Raw genomic sequence first — 25,679 nt, 5'->3', positions numbered from 1 at the left:
TAACAGTTCACGGTTGGAAACGCAGATGGTTCCTTGTATATGAGAATTGGGTAATCATCCACCTGACCTCCTGACTTGCCTGAGCAAGTGTGGGATTCTGTATATACGCAGACATCCAGGCTTGCGGACGGGAAAGGTAGCGTAAACAACGAACAGTTGGGAACGTTTCCATGTCTGCCAGAGCCTTTCCAGGGCAGGTGTTCCCATAAATGGGCAACAAATCATACTGCCTTTTCCCCTTCTATAGGGAGCACTTCTGGGGAAAAGATCGTGGCAAGAAGCGAGGGTTAAGAAAGCTGGCAGTGCTTCGTGGGCGCTCCATTTCCTGTCCGGGAAGGGGGAGCGGGGCTGTGAGGTGGGTCTGCTATGACCCTGTCCACCACTCTGGCCAGAACTGCAGCGGGTGGGGAGCTGGGGTCTCAGGACTCCTGGTTTGGACAAAGGGGCCAATACACGTTAGGAACACTGAGTGTTCCCTCCAAGTATGGAAGAAGCCCTCTGTGGCCACAGCTTGGCCCTCGTGAATCCTTTCTCTCTCGAGCGTGATGCCGGCTATCTGGGGAGACTCTGGGGAGGTGGGGCATCTCTGAGTCCAGGCCCCTGGTGGGGGGTCACGGGCAGCTCGTGGTGTTTGGGGACTCGGCTTGTCGGGAGCACGGAGCTCCTGAAGGGAGTTCGTTTTCTGAGGGACGGTGCATGTGCGTTGGTGTGGTCTCTGCAACTCTGACCCCCACAGTCTTGCTTGGGAAGGCACTGTCGTGTGTCCTGTCCACGTGTGTGGCCCCCGTTGCTGTGCTCGTGTGGCTGTACTCGGTGCCGTGTGTCCTGCTGCAACACTGCTGTGCAGCAGGGCAGACGGCTCTCGGCAAGGGTACCCGGCGACGTCCTGACCTGTGCCTGTTCTCTTTGCCTCCCCCAGAGAATTCTCAAAGGAAAGGGAGAAGGCGAAAGCACGGGGAGACTTCCAGAAGCTGCGGGAGAAGCAGCAGCTGGAGGAGGATCTCAAGGGCTACTTGGATTGGATCACCCAAGCAGAAGATATTGATCCCGAGAACGAAGAAGAAGGAGGAGAGGAAAGCAAACGAAATAGTAGGTGGCGCCCCTCCTGCTCGGGACCAGACAGAGCCTGTGTGCCCTTCAGATGCCCGCCCACGCAGGTGTCTCTCCCTCTGACCTGGTCTGAGGCTGAGGCCTCCTCCCGGCCCTCCGGTTCCCCGACCTGCACATCAGCGAGAGCTGTGCGTTTACACCGACTCTGGATATCTGCCTGGGGTGTGGCCTTTAGATACGTATCTCGTCTTGTGGCTTTGTGGTCGGGGCGGGTCAGCCGGATGTGCCGTTTGCCCCTCTGGAATGGAGTAAGCCCCTTCTCTGCGGCAGGGGTGCAGTAAGACACCCTTGCGCCAGAGGAGACGAAGTTGTGCTTCCTCAATTCAGAGCGAGTTATTGGAAGGGGCCTTGAAGAGCAGGGCGCCTTCGTCCCTTCTGCTCCTTGCGGTGGCCCCCACCTGCACCAGCTGGGGCACACCACACGCTTAGCCCATCACCGGCCAGGAAGACAGCAATTCACTGTCTAGGGCGGTGTTAGGAGGCGTGTGAGTCAGCGGGGCCGCTCCAGAGCCCGTCCAGCTGGTACCCCACACGGGGACGCCGGGCATTGCTCGGTCCAGCACTGGAGTTCACTGTCGTTGTCAACCACAGCATCTCTTTCATCGTATGCTTTCCTTGCTCTTACTCTTCCTGAGGCCATCTGTGCCTCAGGTAAAAGTGGAAATTGAAGTTCGGCAGTGGAGTTGACTAAGGTGTTTGTGATGTGTTTCAGATCTAGACTAGTTGATAGTAAAGACCGAGGGCGCTGGTCCATTGAGAGGCCTGGGGACGCCGGTTAGGCCCCGCCCCGTGGAAGATGGCTGGGTAGGCCCCCCCCCCCCCGGAGCGGAGCCCCTCCAACTTCATGCAGTCAGCCCTTCGTTCAGCAAGGCTGGGTGCGGGATGCCGGGCGGACTCGTGACGGGGGAGGACGTGGTTTGCTCCTTCTGGGGAGGGTGGGCCCGCACACGGGTGAATGCGGCACGAGGAGACGGAGATGCGGGTCCGGCGAGGAGGCAGGCAGTGTGCCCAGAGGAGGAAGGGATGGCCTAGGGGTCTAGGGCACAGCTGTGGGCTCGCGGGACCTGGGCCTTGAAGGACAAATGGACCTGAGATGTGTCAGGAAAAGCAATCTGAGTCGAGGCAGTGGCGTGAGAAGGACGTGGAGGTGGGCAGACAAAGGCTCGGGGAGGCCGTGATGGGCTCTTCCTTCAGCTGGAGCCCCGAGGGTGTGCAGGTGAGGGTGGGACGAAGCAGGGAGGGTGGCCGAGTGGAAGCTGAGGCTGAGCCCCAGGGTGGAGGGGATTCTTGACCAAGACGGCCTTCGCGATTCTCCAAGCCTGGGACTCTGTGAGTCTGTGCTTCCGTGGAGATATTTCCTGTCATCAGGGATGCGCACTTGACTCAGTCCTGTACGCTAATGGTTGGGGGGGGAGGCCGGTGCACGCAGGCCCCCCGCTTCCCAGGCTGCGCGACTGCCTCCTCAAGGAAAGCCTGGGGGTTGCCCCCTGAGGCCGAGGGAACTGGGGAGATCTCTGGACTAGGTTTGTCGACTATGGGATGAGAGTTTCTAAGTGGACGTTCATGTGAGTTCCACACCCGTGACGTGACCGCTTTGTGATGAGGTGTAAGGAGTGTCTGCATGTCTTCGGCGCAGCTCTGTCTGGGGCGTTCACACCAGAATCCCGTGACCTTCGCAGAGCTTCTGCCCCTACAGCATGGCCAGCACAAGCCTGCAGCTCAGGGCTGCCTGCCCCCCTCTTTCCCTCTTCGTTCCCAAGCTGCGGTGTTGGCGCTGCCCTGCAGAGGACCACCAGCCCCCTGCCCTGCTCTCCTAAGCCCCGCCCGTCACCTGTTATGTGTAAACGGGCAAAGGTCTTGTCCTTTCTCTGGGGCAGAGCACCTTGCCCAGCCAGCGTAGGTGTGTCCTGTAGGGGCTGAGCAGGGCCCTCTTCTGTAGGTGGATGTCCTTTTGTCTCCTCATTGCTCCACCTCTAGAAACAGACAGGGGTCTACCTTAGCAGAGCCAACATCTGTTGTGCTAGATGTTTCTATGGCCCGTGATTTGAGGAGTAGGGGTTTTTGCTGGACTCGAGCCATTGTCTCCCAGTCATCCTGAGGGTCCACTCTTGTGTCCTAGCCCGTTCCCTGTGTCCTGCCACTGCCTGTAAGGGAACGTCTAATGGCAAAATCAGTGCCTCTACCTTTGGAGACCTTGCTGTGGTACCTTAGTGTGAGACAGAGGGGAGAAACTGGCATCTTAACCCAGGGCCTGCTGTCCACTGTGGGAGCCCAGAAGGACACGGGGGTGCGGGCTGTGGGGGAAGCAGGGAAGGCCCCGCGGAGAGGCCGTGTCCCTGCTGCGCTCTGAGGGATGAGCAGCCTTTGGCTGTGGAAGGTTGGCGGGGGAGTGCTTTTTAGGCTGAGGAAATGGCATAAGCAAGGTGCAGAGGTACACATGTTCAAAACCCTTAAGTGCATTGCTTAGTAGAGTAATCAAGGAAAGAAATAAAGCCCCCTTAAAAGTTGCAGAGCCTCAGAATTCACTGTGCAACTGCTGCTCCAATGCCCAGAAAGCTACGCCGTGTCTCAGGGACGTCAGCATCATGGCTTCTGCTCTTTGCAGTGATGTCCAAGTGAACGTGCAGGACCAGCTTGGTGCTTGGTCCAGAAAGGCACCTCCTTCCAGTGCCCCCTGGCTTTTCATCGGCTCCTTTGCCAGGTGCTGGGGTGTCCTGTGGAGTGAGGCTTACAGTATTTCCCCAGTTGTCAGAGTCCCAGAGCCTTGACGGATGACGGTTGGAAATGAAGACGTAAATCCCAGGCTGTGGGAACCATGTTGAGGTTTAACTGATTTGAGAAGAGACCCCAAGCCTCCTCCCAAGGAGCACCTTCCCTGCAGCCCAGACCTTCTGGAGGAGCAGTGCTGTCAGGGTTTCCCTGGGGCCTCCCGTGGCCGCCAACCGTTTCCTCCTTGCCACAGCCAGAAACACAGGGGAGAATGGCTCACCTCGGCCCACGTGGTCCTCCTCACCAGCGAACAGCGGCTGACTTACCGCCTGCACACACCAGGTCTGGTCTCTGTTACCTGTTGGCAGGCACTGAAGTGTGGGCATTGCCACGGTCCTCCCCGAGTGTGTGAGACTCACCCCCGACCCCAGCCCTGCCCTGCATTCTCTCTGGAAAACGGGTGGGGCACTCGCTCGGGCTCCTGACTGTGTCCACACTGTCTCAGGATGCTAACTCCATCGACTGTCCTTTTCAGTTGGGTCATGGATGCGTTGGGACAGTTTCTTCCCAGACATTCAGGAATTAACTGACAGTGTGAGAAGAAGCCTCCCTGATGGCTGAGGTTCAGCCTAGACAAAGGGGACTCTTGGAAGCCATTAATAACAGCAGGTGTCTTAAGCCCAACGAAGGCAGGGGCGGGGCCAGGAGGCACGTTGATGTCCCTTCTCTGGAGTTGGCTGCAACTGAGTTTGGTGACTTGGAATTTGGACTGGAGTATTAGGCACATCACCGAACATCTCTGAGCCCCAGTTTCCTTGCCTGCAGGAAGGGGCAAAAGCTATTTGCCCACAGAGTTGTCATGAGGGTTAAATGTTCGATAACTGGTGAGAGTCGTCATAGCTGTCACAGTACTTGCTGCTGCTGTTGTCATTAAACTCCAAGAAAACGTGACCTAAACAGAATTCTTTTTGGAGAAGTACTAGATCTCTACTCAACCTGAGGATGAGGACCCCTCTTCGGATCATCCCTGTACTTTCATACTGAAGAACTATAAGGTTCTCAAGTGTTGATGGAAAACAAATCTGTTGACTCGGTCACTTTCGAGATATGGTAGCACAGCCTTTGAAGTCCATTTCTAGTTTGGTGATGCTTGGTGTCAGAGGACAGATGTCAAATCAGGTGCTTGGAGAGGCACTCACATTATCTTTTCTCTCTGATCTACTGTCTGCATCTGCGGTACCCAACTCTGGCTGTATTGGGTTGGCCAAAAGGTTCATTCGGTTTTTTCTGTAAGATGGCTCTGGTAGCACTTAGTTGTCTTCAACTTCACTCAAAACAATTTTGTTAGACTGTATGTGACCGCTGTCATATCAGTGTGCATTTAAAAAAAGGCATCAAAATTGGTGAATTTTTGTGTAGCCATTTTAATATTGAAGATGGAAGAGAAAAGAAACATTTTCGGCATATTATGCTTTATTATTTCAAGAAAGGTAAAAATGCAACCGAAATGCAAAAAAAAAGATTTGTGCAGTGTATGGAGAAGGCGCTGTGACCGATCGAACGTGTCAAAAGTGGTCTGTGAAGTTTCACGCTGGAGATTTCCCGCTAGACGATGCTCCACGGTCAGGTAGACCATGAAGTTGAAGTTGGTAGTGGTCAAATCGAGACATTCATTGAGAACGATCAATGTTATACCACGCGGGAGATAGCCGACATACTCGAAACATCCGAATCAAACATTGAAAATCATTTGCACCAGCTGGTGTGTTAATTGCTCTGATGTTTGGGTTCCACATAAGGTAAATGAAAAAAGGCTTCTTGACCGTATTTCCACATGCGATTCTCTACTTAAACGTAATGAAAACGTTCTGTTTTTAAAACAAATTGTGATGGGCGACGAAAAGTGGATACTGTACAATAATGTGGAACAGAAAGAGATCATGGGGCAGGGGAAATGAACCACCACCAACCACACCAAAGGCCGGTCTTCATCCAAAGAAGGCGATGTTGTGTATATGGTGGGATTGGAAGGGAGTCCTCTGTTATGAGCCCTTTCTGGAAAACCAAACGGTTAATTCCAACAAGTACTGCTCCGAATTAGACCAACTGAAAGCAGCACTTGATGAAAAGCGTCCAGAATTAATCAACATAAGACGCATAATCTTCCATCAGGATAATGCAAGACCGCATGTTTCTTTGATGACCAGGCAAAAACTGTTACAGCTTGGCTGGGAAGTTCTGATTCACCCACCGTATTCAGCAGACATTGCACCTTCGGATTTCCGTTCATTTAGGTCTTTACAAAATTCTCTTAATGGATAAATTTCCAGTTCCCTGGAAGACTGTTAAAAGGCACCTGGAACAGTTTTTTGCTCAAAAAGATAAAAAGTTTTGGGAAGATGGAATTATGAAGTTGCCTGAAAAATGGCAGAAGGTAGTGGAACAAAAGGCTGAACACATTGTTCAATCAAGTTCTTGGTGAAAATGAAAAATGTGTCTTTTATTTTTACTTAGAAACCAAAGGCACTTTTCGGCCAACCCAATACGTGACAGTCACCTGGGGAGTGAGGACGCATCCTGGCGCCGTGCCCCACCGCACACTGATTCACTGGTCTGTGGTGGCACCCACGCATGGCTCCCTGGAGGTTCCAGTGTGACACCAGGGTTGGGGACTCCTGAATGCCAGCACGCTGAATATCACACTTGGAAGAAGACAGAAGGAGAGACATTCCTTCCTTTATGCCTGTCTGGTGGCTACGGTGACAGGTAGCTCTGGCTTTGTGCGTCCACAGATTACGTACAACGCCATTTCCCTAAATTTCCTGAGAGAAAGCTGGTGTTACACAATTAACTGAATGGACAAGATTCCCCTGGAAGTTAGTTCCTCAGCTTTTGGGAAATTTTCAAGGATAATTTATTTAACTTTTTGCTGAGCTTCAAGTTTCTTAAGAGGCTCTGCCGAATCTCAAAGTGATGTTTTTAGACGTATGCAGCTGCTTCTGAGTTAACAATGGAGTTTTGCTGGGACCATTAAAATCTGAAAGCCTGAAATTCTATTTTAAACTCTTCTCATTGTCAGCGATTAGTTTTTTTAAAAAGTCGCATTAAAAATAATGTAATCCTTTTCAAGGAAGCTCATTCTAAAATTCTGGCCAGAAAAGCAAGGCATTTTACTGTGGGAACTGTGAATGATCAATAATCCCTGTAAGTGGGAGTATTTGATGCCCAAAGGAAGAGAGGGGAGGATACCTGAAACTCCAACTCTGACCACTGGGGAGAGCCTCTGTCTTCTGTTCATCAGATCAGCTGTCCTGGAGGCTGTGAGCATTGTTCATGCCCGCCTCGCACTGGGAAGCTGCCCCCTCAGTGTACAAGGTTGTCATAGCTGGCACCTCCCTGCTGCACATGCCACCTTGATGCCTTTGACTGCAATGTTTGATTTGCGGGGTGGGCAGAAAACCAGAGATGCCGTAGCTGTTTGCAAGCACAAGGCGTGGGAATTTATTGGTCCTGTTTGAAAGGTTGTGTCTTCAAATTTTGATTTATAAAACTGCTTTCCTCACAGTCAGACCACCTCAGGGTGCAAGTTCAAAATGAAAACATTCAAGTAAAAGCTGTAAAGCAAACAGCAGCAGTTAGAGCTGCATATGGTAAACATGCATCCAGGACAGCCGCCCTCTCTGGAGAGGGCCCAGTGCTGGAGTTACGGGAGACACCCGCTCCCCTGGGCGGTACTGGGAGCCGTCGTCTGCCCGGGGCTGGCCTCACAGGAGCTGGTGGGAGACGGACTCGGGGATGGTTGCCCCACCATGATAAGGAAGGCGGGCACTCCAGCCAGGTTTGTGGAGTCCCGACTCAGGGTGGTGTTTGTTTTTAATATACTTTGATTACATAAGCAATGTTTGCCCACTGTAAGGAATTCATATAATATCAGAGTTTAGAAAATAAGACCATTCTCTCATCCCTCTTCTTAGAGGGAAGCAGGTGTGGCAACGGGGGGCCTGTTCTTTCCGGCCTCATCTGTGCACACGAGAACCTGCATTTGCACAGACAGCACGCTCACTGGTCCCCACCGTTAGATCGCCCAGCACAGATGGTCCTGTAACTTGCCCCTTTCACTGAACCGTGTGCCATAGACATCTTTCTGTGTTTTTTTAAACAACATTTTGGCTATTTTCAATAAGTGGCAGTTTAAATCTGCCGCAATGGACTGGGTAGTCTATAGGGCACGTGGAGGCTACAGCAGTTGTCAGAGTTGGAGTTTTATGCTTGTTTGTGTGATCGTCTGGTTGCTCTCTTCCTCTGCCACGAGACTGGGAGCTCCGTGGGGGCAGGAATGGGGTCTGCTTCTATTCTGCACGGGGTGGCTGGCCCCTGGCACAGTCTTTGTCACACGTACAAGCTCGCAGTGGTTACTTGTTGAATGAAATAGCGCCAGATAATCTCTGTCACAGGCTTCCTCTGTGCCAGACTGCTCTAAAGGCAGTGGGTACGTGAGTCTGTTATTCCTCACACAGCTCTGAGACCAGACCTTGACAGAGGAGGAAGACGAGTAAGCAGCCTCCCAGGGCCCGCATGCCTGCTAAGTGGCAGAGCTGGGATTCCAGCCAAGGTTTTGCCACAGTCTGCCTGTTCGCCGCCACTCATCCCCCCAAATGCAGCAGTTGTGCGACCACCCGTGCCCTTCGTCCCACGGGAGCGATTACCAGGAAGGGTTTTGCTGGGGCCCAGAAGAGGCCCGTTTCAGAAATGGACGTGTTATGCCGAGCGGTACCACTTCCCGTTCCCACCAGCCGTGCGTGCAAGTTTCCCCCACGCCCTTGCCCACCCGCCATTCCTTTCGCTGCCCTTGCACTGCCCAGGGGCGTGTGGCCTCTACACCAGAGTGGCCGTTGTATCACAGAGCTGCGTGGGGCTGGAGACCCGAGAATCATTTTCTTGTGACCCAGTGGCCACAGGGGAGTTGTCATGGTTGACTACGCCCCGCCCATGCTTGTATCGCTGTATTTCACCATATTTACAATTCACCTCTTAGAACAACTCTGTGAAGTGCAGGTCCAACTGTTATTAGCCTGTTACAAGTGAAGAAACTAAGGTTTCACCTTCGTACCACCATCAGGTACCACGTCCCCAGTCATTCAGCCAGTAAGTGGCAGGGCTGGGATTAGACCTGGTCTGTCCAGGTCCAGAGACCACCACTTGAACCCCTAGTGTCCTGCCTCATATAGTGATGCTGGCTGGACTCACAGAGCCAGTCAGCACCCAAGACTCCTGCTGAAGTGCCCTCTCCCTAACGCCCTTCTTACAGGGGAAGCCCGACCTTGGGAACCTTTGTCCAGAGTGGGTTAGTTGGTTGTTTATTTAGGACAGGTTTTCGAAGACCGGCGTTATGTATACTAGCTACAGAAGGTGCACGTCCGCTCTCCCCGTCAGACCCTGAACTGTGGGTTTCTCCGTGCAAGGGGGGTAGTTTCGGGGTTTGTGTATCAGAGCCCGTGGATGGGACCACCTCTGGCGTCCTCGGGCCTGCTGGCATCGCTGTTGCTGCTCTCTACTGAAGCATAATGGAATTGCCTGTGTTCCACCCAAGGGGTCACATTGGCCGACCTACTAAAGGAGGATAAGAAGAAAAGGAGGTTTTGCGGCTTTCGCCAACACAGGGCTAAAGATCACGGTAAAATGCTGAGATTGAACTTTCTCTTTGGGAGACTCTTCTCCCCAGACTTCTGACGCCTTTTCCTTACACACGGGCATGGTGTGAGGTGCATGTGCTGTGTGTGCTGTGTTTGTAAGATGCCTATGTTTTCATTTGATTTCTTTGAAACTTGGCCGTGTTGTTTTCCTCTTGTCTTTCCCCCAGATGTGTGACTTAGCCAACATAGCATTGCAGTTTCCTCTGTTTGAACTGTACCTTTTAAAGAAGCAGCTGAACCAACTCAGAAAATTTATTTAATTCCGCACGAATATTCTTAGACTGGAAGACAGACTTTTTAAACACTTTCCCCCAAATGATGCTTTTTAATCTAAACTGTTTGGAAATTCCAATGGTGTTATTTGATTGATTTTTTTCTTTTCCAGGTTACATGTTTCACATGGCCTCTGGGTCTTCCAATCTCTGGCTGGTTTGCCCAGGACCAGGCTAAAGCTAGTAGTGTCAGTTTCGAGAATGAAGTTAAAAGCAGACTTCTAGGATGCTACGATTTGGGGGCCCTTGCCTTTACAAGTGGGAATGGGGAAAGGGCTTATGTAGGAAACAGCTGAGTATCTATCTGTGCTCTAGACTAATGCTTAACATAGCCCCTCATCAGAAGCCCTGGGGTTGGCGTCAGGACCATCCCCATGCAGGGCAGTTATGCAAACAACTGGCGTCCTGCCCTGCCTGCCCGAGCCACCCCTGTGGTCCCACAGCAGCACAAGGCTTTGCCTGTGCACTCCTGGTTAGTGTCACCGAGGTCAGCCCTGGCCAGACGACTTTGGAGGAGTCTGTGTGAGGAAATTCAGACTTAGGGACACAAAGCCAGCCGCCAGGAGAGCAGAGGGTTCACGTTGCCCTGTTTGCTGAGGAGTGGTCTCAGCCACTCGTGGGAATGCCGAGCGCAGCGGTGATGGGAACTGGACTTGAACAAGTCCTGGATGGGCCGAATGAAGGTTGTATTAGATTCCTAGTCTCTTCAGAAGGCCCGAAAGTGGGAAGGGACACTGAGTGTGAGATGTGAGCCCTTCGTCACTCTGAGAGCACGTGGTGGCCCCGAAAGGAGGAGCTTGCCTGGGATTGGGAGCAGGTCTGGGGGCAGAGACAGAGCTGACTCTCGCGGCTTTAGTGCCCGCAGAGTTTGTGAAGAAGCTTGGTGCGGCTCTGAAGGCCTCCGCAGGAAAAATGGGCTTCAGCTAAGCAGGAAATGTTGTGATGGCCACGAGAAATAAGTTTTCAAAGACTGACGCCTACAGGCTCCGGTGGGTCATCACGAGCAGATGAGTGGTTCCCGTCCTAGGGGAGCAGACACCCCTCCTTGGGCACGTAGATGCCCACCGTCCTTAGCGGGGGCTTGGGCCTCGTGGCTTTTCAAGGATTCTTGAGGCTTCTGGGTGAGCCTTGAGGTCTGCAGGAAGAGGAAGCAGCCTAATGTTCTCAGGAAACTTTCTGTATTTTGTTGGGGTCGGGGGGTCTTTTATTGACTGAGCTACCTAGGAACCCTAAAGAAGGCCCCTGACATTCCTGGTGGTGCTAGTGCGGTTGGAGCCCTTGTCGGGATGCTGTGTTCCCCATGTCACTGGTCATACAGAAACAGTTACTATCAGGGCACGATTCTTGCTTTAGACACAGAAACCTTGGTCTGGCCTTGACCCACATTCTCCAACACGAGTCTGGCTTCTTTACAGCAACGAGAGTCCGTTGGCCTGTGACGGCTGAGCGTGTTACCACTAGCAAGCACAGGCAGATTCCTCCAGGGGATGTCGTGGCACTGCCCGTGCTTGTCATGAAAATAAGATAAAAACACGAGATCTTGGCCTTTGGAGCCCCTGTCCCCAAGGAAGGCAGCCATGATCCTGCCACTGCTCAGCTGTCTAACCTCACCGCCACCCCCTGCCTTTGAAAGGAAAGAGTGAGAAGCTTTAGGCTGCTGGGGCGTGGAGAGAAGTGCTAGAAGAGACCCGTGAGAGTGCAAGAAAGCCTGTCCCGTGGAGAACAGGGGAGCGAGGGTCCTAGAGGCCCAGGACATGTGTGAGCGAGGCTGTCCCAAGAGGAGGCTGGCGAGCTCCAGGCTCACTTGGCAAAGGTCCCCGTGGTTCCTGGCCCCGTGGCTGGCAGAGGTCTCTCTCGGGGGCTGCTCCCTCCTGTGCTGTTCCACTCTCCAGGGCGCTCTGCCCGGAGGTGACTTGGACCCAGTTCTCATGCGCCAACTGCTGGCCTCCTGGCCACCCTGCTGAGGGGTGGGCAGCAGCTTCCCAGTACTGCTCGTGTCTTGCTCTCCTTGCTGAGCTGTGGGGGAATGCAAGGGAAACCCCCTTGGTGCTGGGAGTGAAATCAGACAGCCTGTGGGTGTTTCCTCTTTACAGCAGTTCTGTCAGGTCAGAGGTAAATTGGTCTTAGAGGTGCAGTTGCCCAACAGCTCATTTATAGACTTGGTAACTAAGCCCCGGGAGAAAGGGGACTTGTCCCCGTACCACCGATGGCAGAGACCGAGCTTCTCTGACTTCTGTCCCCGAGGCTTTGGGCTCAGTAGCCTCTGTCACTCAAGGAGGTTAGTCTGAGATTTTGCTGTGCCTGTTAGTAGTGAAGATAATTTGGGGGCTGCCTATTTGGACCCACACAGAGGCTCATTCAGACCCCTGAGCGTGCGTACCCATGCACGTGTGCATGCGTGTATTTGTGTGTTGACTTCCCTCTGAATTCACAAACCAGGCAGATATAGTTGAGAATTACGTCGTCCTTCAGAGAGAAGGTAGATAGAGGAATGTTGACACGTTGGTGAGGATGGTGTTGTGCTAGCCTGAGAAACAGCGTGTTTCCCTGGTTTATTTTGTGTGGCATTACCCATGATGGCGTCCAGGCCCTACAATTAGATCCTAAAGAGAAATAGTGTGACCCGCTATCCACAGAGAGTGCTCCTAGCGGGGGCCAAGCCCAGGCTGCCTGGGTGGCCCTGGCAACTCTCACTTGCAGTCCAGGGTGTGCTGGGCTCCTGGCTGGCTGGCACCATCCCCTCGCCGACAGCAGCACCTCTGGGCCCCTCCTCAGCGCACACACACTCAAAACCTGAGGGTCTGCCCTGGAGCTCTCCCCAGAGATCCCAGTACCTGGAATCAACTGCAAAGCGTAGGCCCTGAGCTACCCCAGATTTTCCGCAGGCAGATTGCAGGGCAAGTCAGCATCCTGGCACGGGCGACAGGCTTGTTCTAGTGCCTGGTTTCAGCTGGAGTCATTGAAAAGTGTTTTCAAATTCATGTTTTAAAAATGAAAATTTCCTCAACAAAGCTCTAAAGTTTCCTGAAACGTGTAAAGGAAAAGGACTAATAGCCTCTCTGCATGCAGATGGCCCCGGCTTCTTCTGCAGGAGGGTCTGGTGCCTGTAGGTCTGAGGGGGTCTCTCTGTTGCAGCCCTAATTAGGCCTAGCCGCTGGTCAGCAGTGAATGCTGACTCCCTGCTCAAGGCGACAGAGAGGTCACCCTGAATGGGGCAGATCTGATGCTGCGGCAGCCGGTTAGGGAGAGGGGCACATGTTCTGCTCATTCGTCCTTGGGTTTACTTACTTGGGCTTTTATAATTCTTTCTGTTTGCATTTTTATGAAGTCCCAGTAGTCCCCGTGCCACCTGCATTTTTGTACTCCCCACATTTGCTGGGCTGATCTCCTGGAAGTGGTCTGGCTAATTAGGACCAGACAGCAAGGCTGGTGGGTAACACGCTTGCCTGGTTTTTGGAACGTTTTGATTTATGGAGTTTTAAGTATATCCCCATACACATACCAACATGTACCAATACTGAAACATACGCCAGTATATTTAAGGATGTACCAGAGTCACACGGGTGGTGTGGCACAGTGGCAGGGACTCAGGAGAGCTTTCTCCTCACACATCTGAGCTGCGTGTCCCAAGGCAAGTGGGTCAGTTCTCTCATCTGTGAAATCACAGCGTTTGTTCATGTCATCTCAGAAGCCCCTTCCAGTTCTAACAGTCTGTGATTCTCCTGTCTTGATTTTTTAAAACGTAGATGGGATCCTATTGGGGCTAAGTGAAGTGAAATCCATACCAATTTATGAACATTACAAAAATGAATGCCTGGTGCCAGTGAAGGGTGAAATGTTTTAATGTACAAACAAGCTCCTTGGTTATGCCCACTGGGCCCTGTGTCTTCTATATGTCTGGAAAAGGAAACACTCCTTTGGCTGCAGGGAGAGGCTGGAGTGGACGGGAAGGGTGCCAGGGCCCCGGCCAGAGCCTGGCTCCTCGGCCTGGGGGGAGGGACTGGATCCAGATCCATGTCCAGGACCAAATGAGGTCACCACGTTCTGGAGTGGTCACTGCTCTCTTCCCCCAGCTGCCCCTTCTTCTCCTCCTCCTGAGCCCTAGGGACGTGACTCTGGAACAGATTTATTTATTAGGGACCTATGGCTCTGTAGGTGTCAAACAGTGATGCCAGAAAAGTTGCTTTCCATACAACAGGCTAAATGAGAAGTAACTCAGTTTAAGACAGAAAAGATACAAACCACGGGTGTTGGCCGAGGCTGGTTCAGAAGTGCGGAAGGCTGTTCGAAAGAGAATCCTCTGTGCAGTAGTAGAAGTGGGCAGGGCGAAGTGACACTGGATTTGGACCAACTAGGGAGTGTCGCCTTGCTTCCAGGGAGCTCCAGGAAAGCTTTTCTGAGATGATGGATTCATCATTTATGGGCCTCACTGATGGCCCAACACTGCAGACCCACTCTGTATCTCACCTCTTACAGTTCTGCCAGCAGCCCTGTGAGGGTAAGTACTCCCCAGTTTACAGATGAGAAAATGAAGCCTTGGAGATGTTCGGTCACAAGTGTGGGGTGAAACTTAGACCTGGCCAACCTGAGAGCCCGCCTTAACCACTGTCCCATCCCACCTGAAGGATGGAGCCCGCTTGGCAAGCAGGAGGGTTCTCTCCAGCAGTGCAGCCTCAGTTTCTGCTTGGGGAGTTCAGTTTTATTTCATAGCTCCCCACCCCCACCCCTAGTCCAGGGAGCAGCTTGTACATTTCATTCACTAGTAGTTGGCACAGAGCCAGAAATGCAAAATGCTGTCCCTCCCCGCCCCCTGCCCCCCTTCCCCTAGGCAGGGTGGTGTAATTTATCTGTTTGGATCGGATCATTTGAGAAGCAAGCTTTAGGGATGAAATGCAGCAACTCTATTGATGTCATCATGGGAGTAAAAAGCCACAAAGCTTTCGCCCGTTCAGGAGAAGTTTGCTCTTTCGGAAATAGTGCCTGAAGTTACGGTCTGATTAACAGTGGTTAATAGTAGAACCATGAAGTGGCAAACTGTTAGAGATGGAAGTGACCCTCAGGAGTCTAGAGGTAGCGTCCCCACTTTACAGGCAGGACACTGAAGCCTGAAGAGAGGTGGGACTGCCCGGGGCAGAGCCAGGACCTAACTGAGGCCGAGGGCCCTCACCCACCCACCCCACCCCCGCCCCATGCTGCTCTCAACTTCTGTCCTCTCAGTGGTGGCGCTAAGCACCAAGAAAAACATTCCACAAAGACGACCCATGCTCACATTTGTAAGGGTCTCCCACCATGCTTTTCTTTGTGCGGTTCCTGAAGATAAGGGTGACCTGTAGGAGGAACCTCTGACAATGAACTTGGCTGACTCAGGATTTTTTGCTCTTTCTGCTGAAGTCAGAGCATGGAACAGTAATGCAGGAGTGAATTGCATGAGCAGCCTCCTGTGTGTGTGTGTTTCTATCTCTCCATGGAGCTTTTTGTTAAAGGTTTTCCTGTGATTGGATTGTGGGCTTTTTTTCTTGCGGGCGGGCGGTGTTTTTGTCTGTTTTTTGCATGGAATGGTGAAAGAGTGGATCAAAGTTTGTAGCTGGTTTCTTTCGACCTAACTAAGGAAGAAAAAAGGTTATTCTGTGAGAATACCAGCTGTGTTATATGGGTCTGTAATGATCATTTTGTCTTCACTTTTGAAACCTTTGCCTAAATGTGCCTGGAGGTAGCTATTGAGCCCCACCCCTCGCAAGCAGGCTCAGTTCCCTGGGTGCTCACAGAAGGGAAGGGGTCTTCTTCAGTGCCTCAGAAAAGATGTTTCTCAGCTCGCTGGGCCCTTCGAGTCAGGTCTGCGTCCATCCCTGCCATTCACACCCTGTCTTCCCGCTGAGCAGGGTCCGCAGGCGTGCACTGCACAGACAGAGCTCGCTGGTCCCGCACCTTCACCCTGCGTGCCTGAGCTGGTCTCAGACTCCGCCCCACAGCACCCCAGGCACCACTGCCGGGTTTTACAGCTGAAACCAAGGCGTCCTTCCTAAGAGGAGCCATATGGGCAGAGCTTGCAGGGGGAAAGGGTTTCCTGTTGGCACCGTTAGGTCTATAAGAACCATAAGGTCACTGCAGTTCAAAGTTATGCATCAAGGAATAGAAGAAGTGCATGGGTTCGGGTGATTCTCCTGTGTTTCAACCTTTGACCGCCTCTCCTAACCCCAGAGCAGAATTAGTCGTTACCGCACTTGCTCAGACCCCTGCGGTAGCTCTTGTCACAGTAGATTGAAGTCCACCGGGCGGGGGGCTGCCTCTCCCACCTCCAGGGCAGGTGCAGAGCCCAGTCCCTCTCTGCGTCCCGCATCTCCTTTGCTGCCTGGTCTCCAGCACACGTCCGTGATGTTTCTAGGGTTGAATCAAGTGGAGGAGAAAAAACACCCATGTGCCAGATGGTGGCTCTGGGTGGGTCCCAGGGCCACCTGACACCAGCAGGTGCATTTCAACATTTCTTCCACTTCTGCTCAGGATCGTGCTATGGGGGAGGGAGATGTGCCCAGAGACCCTGGTAGCACTGGGACCACAGGCGGCTTTGCCTTCTGGTCGCTGGTTGAGAGAAAACCCTCTTCTCCCCATAAGGCTACTTCTTGGTGCTCTAGTGCCGGTGTCTTTGGTCGGCACCTTCTGCATCTTGGCTTCACAAGCTGGGCAGAAGAACATCAGATAGATTAACGGAAAATGAGTCAAATTCTTAATTTTTTAGAGAGATTTTATGCTTGGTACCTTCATGCACTCCTCCCTCTATAATACCTCCTCTCCTTCAGTATATTTAAAATAAGAATTTGTGAAATATTAGGTTTGTTTACAGATTTTCTAGAGTGCTTCTTGTTGGGACAAGAAAAGATGTAGCTGTAACTGAGATGTTTTGATGGTCTCTCAGCGCAAACCTGGAAATCAGAAGAATAAGCTGGCACCAGGCACAGCGGCAGGATTCAGTTTGGTCCCCAGGCTTCTTCTCTTGGGAAGTTGGATGGACAGGATCTCTTCCTGTCGGGGGACTTTGTGGGAAGTCCTCGGCAGATCACGGAAATGAGGGCTCCCCGCTGTGGAGGCGCCTGGCTTCTTGGCATTTCCTTTTGCCAGTCAAACCCCTGAGGACCCTTCATCACCCTCCTCGCCCTCTTGCCAGATTCCCCAAGGGTCAGCCTGGAGGCAGAGATCACATCTGTCCCGTCCCCGGGCGCACAGTGCATCCGTGGTACCACTTAAAGCGTTTCTTCTCCCCACAGCCAGCATGCCCACCAGTGAGACGGAGTCTGTGAACACGGAGAACGTGAGTGGGGAAGGCGAGAACCAAGGCTGCTGTGGGAGCCTCTGGTGAGTGGGGTGGGAGGGGGAGGGTGCCCTGAACTCTCAGCTCCTCCCGGCTTCTTAGAGAAGCAGATATGAGGAAGACACCCAGATTTCAGGGGAGCCCTGGAGTCATGGCCTCAGGTGCAAGAGGGGTGGGGCGGGCTCACCCTGGACCCCTTGGTCCTCCCCCTAGCCCAGATGCCCCAGACCCCCAGCATTTCCCCTGCCTCTTCCCTCAGAGCGGTCTGTCCCACTGGGGTGGAGCCTGCCGCGGGCTGAGCCAGGTAACCCGGCAATTCCCCTGTGTCTACTAGGTGCTGGTGGAGAAGAAGAGGCACCACCAAGGCCGGGCCCTCTGGGTGTCGGCGGTGGGGGTAAAAGGCCTGATTCTCTGAGCCTGGTGCTGGCGTCAGTGCTTTGAAGGGCTTGTATGGCAGAATAGAATGTGCTACGTGTTTAAGTTTCCTTCACTCACGGGGTCTCCCAACCTCACGTATAGTGGCTGGATAACCAGACCCCGCCCTCCTCGGCTCACGCACTTTGTCTGGAGCCCTGCACCACCCTCTCCCAGCCGTGGAGGATGCTGTCACTCTAACACCCACTGGCTTTTTTCTAGACGAGCTGGGCTGCAGCAGCGGGTGCACCAGCAGCGTGCAGCGTGCAGAGCATTGCCTGCTTTGGGGGGAGGCCCGCGCGGTTTTGTCTGCTTTCTGCTGGTGTCCTTTGGGTCTTATGTCTGTTGAGTACAGGCGTCATTTTTAAGAGAATCTGATCTCCTTGGCAGAGGTTCATAAAAATGATGTGTTCGGAGCAGGAAACTCAACCGTTTATGGGGTAGATTTGCCTCCTCTCTCTTGCTCTGCCCTCCTACGATAGCATGAAGTAGGCGGGGAATGGGTCTGCCTTGCCACTTTACAGATGCGCACACTGAAGCTCCAGCAGGTGCGCTGCTTGCCCAAGCTCTCGCAGTGAGTGACGAGCAGAGCTAGGACTCCGAGCCCAGGGCTCCTTTTGCTGTAGTAGCGGCAGCATGTGCTGCTGTTGAGATGCGAGGCTGAGCTGTGGGCAGGAGAGGGCCTGCTGGCTGCAGTGTGAGGAGTTTGGGTGAGGGGAGAAGAACCCCTGGCATCACCACCTGTGCCAGGGCTGCTCAGGCAGCTAAGAGTCTTCTCTTGCTTGGCCCCCTGCTCGGCGCTCACCCCAGCTGGCCCGCCGCGGGAGCCGGGGGTGCTGGATCCAGGCTTCCGTGCATGGCTTTTATGGTATCTCTGCTGAAATGTGGGGGGAGCGTAGCCTCAAGACTTCCTAACAGGAATCATATTCTTTTTTGTCTTTCTTTCAGTCAAGCCATCTCAAAGTCCAAGCTCAGGTCAGTATCTTCTTTCTGTACTTAAGCCTGTGTGGGTTTTTTATGTGCAGACTTCCGAATTTTACATAGAGTTGCTCTAGACTTGGTGTTGCACTCTGTGGGCGCTAACATTCATGTAGAAGATCAATCTGCCCAGTAAACAGGAAGTACCTGCCTTGGAGAACAGTGTAGTAGGTGCCAACGATCTCCCCCTCCAAAACAGACAGACCAGTAAGATGCAGCAATGAGCAACGTTGTGCCTACTCATCAACCCTCTACATCCCCTCCCAGCGTCCTTTGTCTAAGAGGGATACTTCCTGTCACTGCTCTGCTTAAAGCTTTTCCGTGGAAGGAAGTTCAGGAGGTCTTCTGAGTTGCTCGTAATGTTCTCTTTCTTGCTCTGGGTGCAGGTTACACAGTCTGTTGGTAAAAACTCATTGAACTGTGTACCAATGGTTTGATACTTTTCCATATAAGTATTATTTTTCAGTTAGAAATAGTGTTTTACCGCTATATACAAAACTTAACTTGAAATGGAATAGAACTACATGTAAAACTTAAAACTGTAAATATTCTAGGGCTTCCCTGGTGGCGCAGTGGTTGAGAGTCCGCCTGCCGATGCAGGGGACACGAGTTCGTGCCCCAGTCCAGGAAGATCCCACATGCCGCAGAGCGGCTGGGCTTGTGAGCCATGGCCGCTGAGCCTGCGCGTCCGGAGCCTGTGCTCTGCAACGGGAGAGGCCACAACAGTGAGAGGCCCGCGTACCGCAAACAAACAAACAAAGAAACAAAAAACTGTAAATATTCTAGAAGAAAACATAGGAGAAAATCCTAGTGACCCTGGCTTAGGCAAAAGTTTCTTGGGTACAACACCCAAAGCACTGGCCGTAACAGGAAAAACTGATAAATTGGACTTCATCAAAATTAAAACTACTGCTCTTTGAAAGAAAAAGATCAGCTGTAGACTGGAAGAGAAAATATTTGCAAAACATAATTGATAAAGGACTAGTACCCAGTATATGTAAAGAATAATGTCAGTAATAGGAAAACAACCCAATAAAAAGCAGACAATAGATTTTTAATAGGCATGTAGCCAAAGAAGAGATACAGATGGCAAATAAGCACATGAAATGACCATTGGTCATTAGGAAAATGAGAATTAAAATCACAGTGAGACACCATGACACATCTATAGAATGGATCAAATTTAAAAATCTGGCAATCCCGCGTTTGACAGGGATGCAGATCAATGAAAATTCTTATAATTGCTCCATGTCACATGACAGCCATTTTAAAAGCAAGTTGGCGGTTTCTGATAAAGTCAAACGTATAGTTACCATATGACCCAGCAACCCCACTTCTAAGGTGTTTATATAAGAGAAATGAAGATAGGTATCTACACAGAAAAAATTTTTTCATGAATGTTTATATTCATAAGCATTATATATGTATAATTTATAAATATAACATTTACATGTTTATTTAAAATTGCCAAATGCTGTAAATAACTCACATGACCATCAAATGGTAAAGGGCAGACAAATTATAATTCATCCCTATGATGGACTAAAACTCAGCAACAAGAAAGGAAAAAACTACTGAGACGGCTTCCCTGGTGGCGCAGTGGTTGAGAGTCCGCCTGCAGATGCAGGGGACACGGGATCGTGCCCCGGTCCGGGAAGATCCCACATGCTGCGGAGCGGCTGGGTCCGTGAGCCATGGCCGCTGAGCCTGCGCGTCCGGAGCCTGTGCTCCACAGGGGGAGAGGCCACAACGGTGAGAGGCCCGCGTACCGCAAAAATAAATAAATAAACAAATAAATAACTACTGAGAGATCAACAACACAAATGAATTTTTACTAAGTGAAGGAAGCCAGTCTTAAAAAGCTATATATTGTATGATTCTGTTCATAGGATTCCGGATGACACAAAATAATAGAGAAAGAGAACGAATCAGTGGTTTCTGGGGCTGGGGTGAGCAGAGTGGATTAACTGCAAAGTGCCATGAAGGAACTTTACTGAGTGATGGAAATATTCTACCTCTAGATTGTGGTTACAAACTGTAGAACTAAATAGAGTAAATTTTACCATACGTGAATTAGATCTCAGTAAACCTGACTTAAAAAAAAAGGGACTTCCCTGGCGGTCCAGCAGTTAAGACTCCGCACTCCCAATGCGGGGGACACAGGTTCAATCCCTGGTCAGGGAACTAAGATCCCACATGCTGTGGGGCACGGCCAAAAAAAAAAAAAGAAAGAAAAAAAATTAAAAGCCCTTTCATGGACTTCCTGTTGCCAGAGGGCATTTAAATTCCTTCATAATTTGGCCCCCAGCTCACCAAAACATGGTCTCATGTTTTGACACCCTTCCCAGACTCTGCACTTTGTTATTCTGGACTGCTTTCAAGCCATCAAATGTACCACACCCGTTCTTCCCATCCAAGTCTCTTTGGGGGAGCTGAGTGGAGTGCCCTGCCCTCTCCCCCTGGCTAACTCTTACTCAGCTATCGAGAGCCAGCCCAGACCTCAGCTTTTTGAAGAAGCCTTCCCAGACTCTTCCAAAAGGTCCCTTGCAGCTCCCTTCTCTTTGCTCCTGTACCCAGTACCCTGGGTGTAACACTTGGTGTGGATTTATAATTACCTGCCACAGCCCGGTATACTGTTCAAGGACAGGGGCCATGGACCATGCCTTCACCTCCACGTGCCTAGTGCAGGGTTTGTGGGGATGAGACGGTCCCCTAGATTTGGGAGGCATCTGTGACTTGTCACTGCAGCGTGAATAGACCCACCAAGGCTGGATCTTGTTCAGGCCGCCTTGCTTATGTGTACTGAGTTACGCATCACAGGAGAAACCCAGTCTTGTGGGGACAGTTTTTAGTGTCCTCAGTGGACTTCTTCTATGCTGGTTATCATATTTCCAGCTGCCATTACTATCAGAAACCACATAGCAAGAGCAGTAACCAGGTGCACCTTGCTTGTTCCAGGTCTTGCCAAAGAGCTGGCACAACTCTGTCTTTGGCCCCTGGGTTACAGTGTTCTTAGCAGATCGGTGCAGCTGAGTCGGCCAGGGCTACAGCCCTGGACACAGCCTGGAGATTCTTCTGACTCAAGCACCTAAAGGAAGCGCCCACCACCCCCCATCGTTGAGCACAGGCTGGACAGAGCTGCCACTGCCACTCGGCCTGCCCTTCCCTGGGACCCCCTTCACCAAGCCATCCTGTGGCAGGGAACGTTTCCTATGCGGAGACGGGCTAAGGGAAAGAATACTTTCTCTAATTACGTACTGCAGCTGCGAATTGGTAGAGGACACGCTACTTGTCTTTTTGGCTCAGCTCATTCTATTTGTATGGAAACATGATTCAATATTAGCTTTTCTCCTGAAGGTGTATTTTGAGCATCCCTAGTTAGAAAGGGCACCTGATGACTCAGGAGTACTCAACGTCGACAGCTCTCTCCGGCTCCAGAGGAACCTCCAGATTTAAGAAAGGACTGAAAGTTTCCCTAAAAGGAAAACTCGGGTTTGGGAGCACTTCGCTGCCTGGTAAATTCCACATGATGACTGAGGTGCTGCGAGAGATGTGTATGATAAGCTGGTCTCTCTGCCCTGAGAGCTCGGACAGATCCACGTGCCTCGAGGTGGGCACGTGAACTGCATATGTGTACGAACTCATGATTCTGTGAATATCTAGATTTCCTAACTGGTTTGAGGACTGCATAGGACAGATGATGGGGTTATCTAAAGCCATAGGAAGGAAACTGATAGCATGATCAAGTCAAGACTGTGCTTTTAAAAGTTGCATTTTAGGGACTCCCCTGGTGGTCCAGCGGATAAGACTCCGCGCTCCCAATGCAGGGGACATGGGTTTGATCCCTGGTCAGGGAACTAAGATCCCACATCCCACATGCCACACGGCGCGGGCAAAAAAAAAAAAAAAAAGTTGCATTTTAAAACCAAAGTAGTTTGTCTTACGAGGTCTGGTCATTTCTATGCCATTTGTTCTCATCTTTCCTCCCTGCACCCTGACCCCAGCTGGGACCTCCAGAGCGCAGTCACTCCTCAGTGATGTTGATCAGGTGCTGCATCTGTCATCCAGGGAGTGACGTTTGCTTCTCTTTCAGCCGACGCTGGCGCCGCTGGAACCGCTTCAGTCGCAGAAGGTGTAGGGCTGCCGTGAAGTCCGTCACGTTTTACTGGCTGGTTATTGTCCTGGTGTTTCTCAACACCTTAACCATTTCCTCTGAGCACTACAACCAGCCTGACTGGTTGACACAGATTCAAGGTATAAGCAGAAGCCGTTCTCGTTCTGTTCCGAGTAGGGGACCCCTGAGGCTGTCTGACTGCAGTCTAGTCTTTCCTGGTGGACATAGGGTAGCATCCAGGACCATTTCCAGGGAGCAGTAGCTTGGAAGGCGGCAGAACCAAGCACAGGGCGCACCTGGAGAGGGGGTGCGGTCTGTGCCATGTGGTGCGTGAAGCACCTCGAAGCTGATAACTCCAGAGCAGCTCGTTGTCTTAACCCTGTGACAACCTGGGCTCAAGGAATCAGGCAGCTGGAAGGGACCTCATCATCCCTTCTCCCCGTCTCCACTGGAAGCTTTATTTTCCTCTGTAGTTTTCTTGGCAAGCGGTGGCTGTGCACCTACCTCCATTGCCCCAGCAGGGTGGTACGGGAGCTCATCCCATTCTGAGTTCGACAGTTATGAGCCATTGTGAAGCCCTGCCTGACATCAACTCGAATCTGTTTCTGTCTGACTCTCCAGCCTGCTGGGTGGCACTTTCTGAAGTGACCCTGATAGGCAACTGCTTCTTAGATCATGGCGCTGTAAGGAAGATCCGACAGATTTTTTTTTGTTACTGACTGAAACAAACAAACAAAAACCACGTGATGACCTCAATGCAGAATTGTAGGCTTTTAGGCCTCGAAAGTAGCAGAGATTATGTGGTAAACTGCCCCTCCCCACTTTACAGTCAGTGAAACTGAGGCCCAGAGAAACCAAGGAACTTCTCCAAGGGGCACACGTCTGGGTAGTAGCCAGAAGTAGGACCAGAGCCTGACAGACGAGCAGACCATAAGCGTTCTTGCCGCATTTCTGTAATTGGGGCGAGAGCAAAGACGAGGGCAGAGGTTCTTGGGGCACTTCTGGCAGTGGCTGGTGAGAGGGAGGCGGGGAGGGAGAGGTCAGAGCCACTCCCATGATGAGATCCCGAGGACATGTGCCCCTTTGTCTTTCTAGATATCGCTAACAAAGTCCTCTTGGCTCTGTTCACCTGCGAGATGCTTGTAAAGATGTACAGCTTGGGTCTCCAGGCATATTTCGTCTCTCTTTTCAATCGGTTTGATTGCTTCGTGGTGTGTGGAGGAATTACTGAAACGATCTTGGTGGAACTGGAAATCATGTCTCCTCTGGGCATCTCTGTGTTTCGCTGTGTTCGGCTCTTGAGAATTTTCAAAGTGACCAGGTGAGGACGTGCGCATCTCACGGCAGGTGTTTTCTGAACGTGGGTGGTGGTCAGCCCTGTCCCCGCCTGGGGGACCTTCTGCTCCATCCCAGGTGGCGCTCTGGGCTCACCCGCTTGTCTTGACTTGCAGGCACTGGACCTCCCTGAGCAACTTGGTGGCATCCTTGTTAAACTCCATGAAGTCCATCGCTTCACTGCTGCTGCTGCTTTTTCTCTTCATCATCATCTTTTCCTTGCTGGGGATGCAGCTGTTCGGCGGCAAGTTTAATTTTGACGAAACACAAACCAAGCGGAGCACGTTCGATAATTTCCCTCAAGCGCTTCTAACGGTGTTCCAGGTGGGTCCCCCGCCATCCCTTCCCTGGGCTGCACCTTAGGGGATGCCTTCCCATCTGTCCACGAATCAATAAGACAAAACACTCCATGGTTATTGTATTAGTGACCTCTGCCCTAATAACACTCTGATTCATTTTGTGCCATTGAAGTCATTTGTTTTGCATCTCACTCCCGACCTACGTGCTGTGATTTCACGTTTTTGTGAGACCGCTAGTTGTGTTCCGAAATAATCAACCAAAAATTTGTGTTTGATTGTATGAGGTGTCTGAGGTTCCTGTGACATAGGCTCTAGAATCCTCTTCTTGTCCTTTGCTAATTTTTGGCGGCAGGCAAGTTTTGTAATCCTGGTTATGATGGATTTATGCAGAGAAGTGACTTCTAAAGCCCTCGTGCCTTGGTGTGGAGTCAGCGGAATCAGGGTGATTAAAGAGTTGTGACAGCTTTCTGGCCCTTTGTTGTCCTCCCTCGTGTGATGTAATGAGGACACACAGACTCAGGATGTCTCTGCCGTTGGGGCCTTTGCAGGCATCGGGCTGAGAAGGGAGCAGCAGTGTCAGAGGTTCACAGGTGGCCCTGCACTCAGAGGCCCAGCCTCTCCACCCCACCCGGCTGTAAGCTGAGGTGTCCCAAACCCCCACCTTGTGTATTGTGAGCTGAAGCCCTTCCTTAGGGCCTGGCAGGTAGAGTTAAAAGACCCATCTGGGGCTTCCCTGGTGGCGCAGTGGTTGAGAGTCCGCCTGCCGATGTGGGGGACGTGGGTTTGTGCCCCGGTCCGGGAGGATCCCACATGCCACAGAGCGGCTGGGCCCGTGAGCCATGGCCGCTGAGCCTGCGTGTCCGGAGCCTGTGCTCCACAACGGGAGAGGCCACAGCAGTGACAGGCCCGCGTAGCGCAAAAAAAAAAAAAAAAAAAGACCCATCTGCCTGGGAATTCCCTGGCGGTCCAGTGGTTAGGACTCCGTGCTTCCACTGCAGGGAACGTGGGTTCCATCCCTGGCCGGGAAACTAAGATCCCACAAGCCACGCAGCGCCCTGGTTGCCCTCACCTGTCCTTGTTGCTTTTCACATGCGATGCCAGCAGCGAGTCCTGCGGGAGAGGGGGGGAAGGCCTGGCGGCAGGGGCAGTGGACACGAACGTCCCACGGTGGTTCCTCCAGTGCTCAGCTCTGTGACCTTGGAAAGTCACTATTTTCTGAAAAATGAGAGCCTAGGGAATGATCTCTAAGGTTCTTTCCTACTTGGACGTTTCGAAGTGAATGGAATTACTGTCACTGTTCTAGACCTGGCCTATAGCAATAACGTATACTATAACTCAGTTTTAATTTTTGGCCACTGATGAGTCTTTTTTTTTTTTGGTACTTTCAGAGAAACCTGCATGGTGGCAGTGGTTTTTGTAGTACGTGTGCACGGCACAGAATTCCAATGTTGA

At 51.8% G+C, this 25,679-nt stretch overlaps 1 protein-coding gene across 1 annotated transcript in view; it reads left to right on the top strand.

The window, feature by feature from the left end:
• Positions 1-25,679, top strand: part of CACNA1D (calcium voltage-gated channel subunit alpha1 D) — a 320,553-nt gene that overhangs the window by 212,437 nt on the left and 82,437 nt on the right. The window contains exons 9-14 of the mRNA XM_082849132.1: positions 920-1,089; positions 17,044-17,131; positions 18,450-18,476; positions 22,573-22,733; positions 23,689-23,914; positions 24,045-24,252. Of these exons, the coding sequence (XP_082705258.1) occupies positions 920-1,089; positions 17,044-17,131; positions 18,450-18,476; positions 22,573-22,733; positions 23,689-23,914; positions 24,045-24,252 (880 nt within the window). The remainder of the gene's footprint in view (positions 1-919; positions 1,090-17,043; positions 17,132-18,449; positions 18,477-22,572; positions 22,734-23,688; positions 23,915-24,044; positions 24,253-25,679) is intronic.

The sequence above is a fragment of the Leucopleurus acutus genome, assembly GCF_964270905.1.
Source record: "Leucopleurus acutus genome assembly, chromosome: 10".
In the NCBI taxonomy this organism is placed as follows: domain Eukaryota; kingdom Metazoa; phylum Chordata; class Mammalia; order Artiodactyla; family Delphinidae; genus Leucopleurus; species Leucopleurus acutus.
Note: the sequence above shows the minus strand (reverse complement) of the source record. Positions and strands in the feature narration are given on the sequence as shown.